We start from the raw sequence: 5,668 nt of genomic DNA, 5'->3' as shown, positions 1-5,668 counted from the left end.
CCCTGCTTCAAGGCCCGGGCCTCGCCCCCCCCCCCCAAGCTCTGGACTGCCTGTTCTTCTGGGAGGTGTTGAATGGCTGGCATGGGCTCTGGTACTCCTGAGGCCTCTGTGGCACTGGGCAGCACATCTATGGGATACCAACCACTGACCCCTTATATGTCACCCTCCCCTGTTGCCCTCCTGCACTCTTAGCTTCACTTCGGGCTGCCCCTTCCACTCTACCTTGGAATAGGACAGGACTAAGGCTTGGTGGGTGCCTAGGTTCACAGGGCCTCCTGTTCATCCCTCAGGGTGGACTCTGCTCTGAGGGCCATCATTGCTGATTGACCTTGGTGGGGAAACTGGGCTAGGAGCCCTGGTCACCCTTGGGGCACTGCCTTGGGTTCCCCTGTGCCCTGCTACCTCAAGGTCCTGGCAAGGCTCCAATGGAAAGAGGGCCCTACCCAGCAGAGTGGTCCAACCAGCAGGACTGTTTCTCCGCAGGCTGAACTCCACAGAGTATGGCGAGCTGTGTGAGAAGCTCCGGGCACCCATCCGCAGCGCAGCCAACGTGGTCATCCACCAGAGCCTGAGTGACATGTTCTTGGAGACTTTTGCCTCCCTGGTAGAGGTCAACCCAGCCTACTCAGTGCCCAGTAGCCAGGTGGGGGACTAGACCAGGGACGGGTGGGTTCCCATGGACTGTCCCCCTGAACTCTCTGTGACTCCCTCTGCCCCTGCCCCACAGGAGCTGGAGGCATGCATTGGCTGTATGCAGACACGTGCCAGCGTGAAGCTGGTGAAGACCTGTCAGGAGGCAGCCGTGGGCGAATGCCAACAATGCTACTGCCGCCCCATGTGGTGTCTCACTTGCATGGGCAAGTGGTTTGCCAGCCGCCAAGACCCCCAGCGACCTGACACCTGGCTGGCCAGCCGTGTGCCCTGCCCCACCTGCCGTGCCCGCTTCTGCATCCTGGACGTTTGCACGGTGCGCTGAGCCTGCAGGGTGGGGCCTTGGGGGTCCCAGCCTGGCTCTGCTCCCCACTCCCTGCCCCTGCCTCCTGCAGAGGTGCCTAAGCCTCCTGGGCCTTAGCAAAGGGCTCTATTCAAAGCACATGATCTGCAGTGACTTGCTTTTACCCTGAGTCTGGAGAAGGTGAGGACTTTGGCTTAAAAGGAATTCTCATGAAACGCACCATTCCTTATTCCCCATAGCAGCAGTGGGATGGGGTCTTTAGCACCTCTTCCCTCCTTCCCTCTGCCTTCCTCTAGGTAGGGGCAAGTACTTGACACAGAAAACAAGGCATTGGGCCTATATCCAGAGCATTCCAGGCCTTATTTATTCCCTGGGAGACTGAATCATAACAGCAAGAGCTCTTTCCAGACTCAAGCCTGCCCGTGCAGGCTGGGCCACTTGCCTTAATTTAAGGAAGCACACTTGTCCCTCAGCTACATGCCAGACCCAGACTCATCCAAGACTGGTCATGGTACATTCTTTTGCCCTGTCCTAGAGCTGACCACTGGCCTTATGGGGTTGGGCCCTACTCATAGGCCATGGGCTGCTTGGAGAACCCTGGGCAGAGTCTGGTAAAGGAGAGGAGAATGGGGGGTGCTATTCCAGTGTGAGAGTGGTGGCTGCGATTAGTCAAGGGGCTGCTTCTGGGTAGGATGGCAGTAGCAGCACCGTGAGGACAAGCTAGAGTGTCCTCCACTCCTTTATCGGGGCCACCTCACCCCCTGGAGGGGCACTTGATCTGTCCTTGTTACCTTCTCTCACAAGTCCAGAGAAGACTGAAGCCTCAGACGCCTGACTCAAGGTTGGGGTTGGGGCTTGAACTGAGGACCAGATGCCACAGTGGCATTCCAGAAAAAAGGCCCAAAGGGGAAGCAGCACAGGCTGGCCACTGCCCCCAGGTCTGCCTGGTTTAAGCTCTGGGCCTTGATGGGCATTTTGCCCAATTCTTGTGTGCAGGTGGGAAGGGAAGACAGTGGCTGGGCCCCAAGGTGCACTTGATACAGGCATGGCTGCCAGAGGGAGCCACCCTCACACTAGTGGCCCTAAAGCCCCTAATCCTGGCTGTTTCAGGCAGGGGTGATAGACTTTACCTGCCTGACTCACCCAAAGCTGCACCTAACCCCAGAGTATTAGGAGCAAAGAAGGCTGGTTTGTCAGGCTCCCTGGGGTGCTCAGAGCCAACGGCAGATGAAGTTGGGGATCAGGAGCCAACCCAGCCTGGGTCCGGAGTGTTAAGGGCTGCGTGCTTTGGTGTTATTTTTACTACAAAAGAAAGTTACTTAGTTTTATAAAGACAAATCCATTGTAGCTATATAATACTGGTATTTAATAAAATGTTAGTCTGAAGTGATATATTTCTTCATCTGATATTAAAAACAAGCTTGTGTAATGGCTGGGGAAGTGGCCTAGGGACACTGCAGAAGAAATAGAATTGTGTCCGTTTCAAATGGGCCTGCCTTGTTCAGAATAGGAAAGACATATTGTTTGGGAGGTGGGTGTTATAGGAACCTTCCTCTCTGATTTCTAGTTGAGAGGGGCCTAGGGAGTGAGGGTGAAGTGTCTCAAAAACCCTGCCCTTCTCCAGGGCCACCTGCAGGAGCAGCATGGAACAGCTACATAGTGCTGTGCCTAGGTGCCTAGTAAGGGGCAGTCAGGGCTGGCAGGTGGCATGGTGGTTAAGGGTGCTGGACTCCCACATGGTCGACTGCAGTGTGAGACCCAGACCTGGTGGCTTGCTTTCTCACTTTTCACTTTCTTTCTTTTACTCTGTCCCTCTCTGGTCAAATTAAATTAATAATTAAAATTAAAAGGGGGGCAGTAGCCAATCCTTAGAGGCCTCCTGCTGCAACTCATTATGGGGGGGAGGTCACTGTGTGGTAAATTTTAGATGCAGGATCTAATGTGGGGACACTCTTGTGGCCAAAGAGCAAGTGGCCTGTGATCCACTCTCTCACTTGGACTGTCTCTGCTGAATTTGCTGTGGGTCGAGGTGACCCAGGATTGCCAGCTAAGCACCAAGGGCAGTCATGCAGTGCCTGCAGTTAGACAGCTCACTACTAGCCCTCATCCTGATCCAAGAAACTGGCCCTGTTAGCCAGATTCTCTGGGCAGTGTCCTGGAGCTCCTGCCAGCACTGGCCAGTGTTGCCCCGTGTGTATACAAGTGAACTCTCCAGCAGCCAGACTGTAAACATTTGGTACTTTTTCCCTCTTTTAATCCTTGACCCAAAGAAAGTTCTTTGAGAGAGCAGTACATATAACCCTATTGAAAGATAGGAGTGATGGGACTAGCAGTTGGGACTAGTAATGGCAATGTCGCTGGACTCCCATGTAGTTGAGTCCTGGACCCGGTGGCTTAAACTCATGCCGGGCGCGTGTGCATGTGTGCCCAAGATCTTGAGAGGAGAATGGAGGAAAAGGAATAGCAGCGTGGCCATTCCCCCAGGGGGTGATTTCTCGCTCTGTCTCTCTGTCTTTCTGGCGAGCGCACGTGCCCTGTAGCGAAAACGTCTCAAAAAAAAAAAAAAAAGAAAGAAAGATAGGAGTGGTGGGGTCTGCCCTGTGGCCTGGTGGCTAATGGAACTGGATCCCGCATGGCTGACCATGAGGTTCTAGTCTTGGACCAGAGACTTAGGGGACAAGCCTGGTGTGCACGTGTCCATGTGTGTGCACCCTACAGGATGGAGAGATGGCAGAAAAGGGATTGTGGTGTGGTCATGCCCCATTGGGACGTACTTGCACTCTTTTTCTCTCTCTTGCATATACATATGCCCTCTGGCAAATTGAAAAAAAAGGAAAAAGAAAAAATAGGACAGCTGTACTCAGATTTTCTTTGATTCTTTCCAGTGTAAGTCTTTCTCTTCACCTTTATTCTTTCGTACACACTTGTTTCTTTTGCATACAACTATGCACATTGTTTTAACTGATAACAGAAAGGAAAAATATTGGGTTGTCAGAAAAGTCATAATGTGTTTGTGCAGACAGAAAAATACATCATGACTTTTCTGTCAGCTTAGTATTTGTGTGAGTCCTAATATTGCCCTTGGCCCCAGGGGGCTCACAGGAGCTTGAGGACCCTTTGTTTCCGTGCTGAGAGTTATGATGGGGATGCCCAATGCCTGGGGAAGGACAGGAAATACCATCCCCTAGCCTGGGGATGATCTTCCTAAGTTCAAAAGGGAGGCAAAGAAGGCACACACCTAGCTACTGTCCTGAGATCATCAAGCACAAAAATCCCAGCCCTCCAAGGGGTGAGGAGGGGGAGGAGGCTCCCAAGACTAACCCTGGGCTTGGCCTCCTTGACCTTTGTCCCCATTGCCTACTGTCTGCTGGTTTTACACTCAGCCCTGCATTCTCTCATCTTGGGCTGAGCAGTTAACTGTGGCAAGTTCCAAGTGCATCTGCACTTTTGGGGAGTCCTATTTGGCAAAGAGCCAAGGTTGTCTGCAGTGATGTAGGATTGGGCTAGGGTGCCTGCAAGCACCTTGCAGGGTCCTCCTCTACCTCCCCACCAGGCAGGGATTGTGCAGTGAGCTTCAGGTGGAGAGTGGGGCCGATGCACTGGGCAGAGGTGTGGTGGTGGTGATGGGAAATCACCCCCCAGGGGTAATGGCGGCAACACCATCCCTCCATTCTCCTCTCAGGATTTGGGGCACGCAAACACACGTGCCTAGCGTTTTCCAGCCTCTGGGTCTGGGACTCCAAACTTGCAGTGGGCCGTATGGGATCTGGCCGCCTTAACCTTCACGCCACCTGCTGGCCCGAGTGTGGTCAATTTCTTAAAGCCACAAATATGGAGCGCTTGTGAGCGTCATACAACGAGGTCACAGCGGAGGTCGCTGCAGACCGGACAGGGAGGGAGGCAAGCAACAACGGCGGCAGAAGGTGTGCCACCTGGTAGCGGGTGTGCGACTAACCAACAAGGCTGTGCCACCGAGGAGACTCATTGTACTGGTCATCTATCGCTGCCTAAAAGATTACTCCAAAACTGAACGACTTAAAACAATAGACCACGAGCCCTGGGATCTGCGGTGGCCACGGCGGTGTCGTAGAAGGTAAACCATGTCAGAAGACCGCGCCTTCCGGATTCCAGGTTCCCGCCAGTACAGAGGCCCGTTTCCACAAAGGCCAAACCAATTGGTGACACACCTCGCCTTGGCCTGGACAAATCGAGAAGCGCCCCACCCTGGCGGGAACCAATAGGACACGGACCGCGTCGCGCGGGTCCGAAATTCCCGCCAGTACCCCTCCCCCACCCGCGAAGGCGTGACCAATCAGCGTCCGAGGGGCCTGGGAAGGCACAACCGTCTCATTGCCACGGAGGGCAATCTATTCCTCGGGCCTTTCCTCAGTCAACTAGGTAGTGGGGAGCCTCTACTTCAGATGGCAGTACTAGACAAACATGTTCCGAAGCTCTCGAGGTCTGGGGCCTCAGCTCAAGTCTGGTCAATCCGTGAGGCGCAAGCAGCCGAGTACGACCCCCCCGCCAGCATGAGCCGAATGGTCTCGCCCGACCACGGCGCGCGCGGGAGCGCGAGGGGGCGGAGCCGACCGCCAGATAAAGGCAGTTGGGGGCGGGGTGAGCACAGATCCTGTCAGCGCCGGCGCGGGTTACGTTGTGTGCTTCTCTCCGTGGCGGCCGAAGCCCGCACCCTCACCGGCCGAGCACACGCTC

General features: G+C 54.6%; 1 protein-coding gene across 3 annotated transcripts in view; it reads left to right on the top strand.

The window, feature by feature from the left end:
* The window catches only part of TMEM129 (transmembrane protein 129, E3 ubiquitin ligase), a 6,552-nt gene extending 4,207 nt beyond the window's left edge, over positions 1–2,345 (top strand). For all 3 annotated transcript variants that reach the window (XM_006152893.3, XM_014589497.2, XM_006152892.3), the window contains exons 3-4: positions 484–643; positions 728–2,345. In XM_006152893.3, the coding sequence (XP_006152955.1) occupies positions 484–643; positions 728–976 (409 nt within the window). In that variant the 3' untranslated portion in view covers positions 977–2,345. The remainder of the gene's footprint in view (positions 1–483; positions 644–727) is intronic.
* Positions 2,346–5,668: the final 3,323 nt, after the last annotated feature.

Source organism: Tupaia chinensis, unplaced genomic scaffold, assembly GCF_000334495.1.
Source record: "Tupaia chinensis unplaced genomic scaffold, TupChi_1.0 Scaffold000360_1, whole genome shotgun sequence".
NCBI lineage: Eukaryota > Metazoa > Chordata > Mammalia > Scandentia > Tupaiidae > Tupaia > Tupaia belangeri.
Note: the sequence above shows the minus strand (reverse complement) of the source record. Positions and strands in the feature narration are given on the sequence as shown.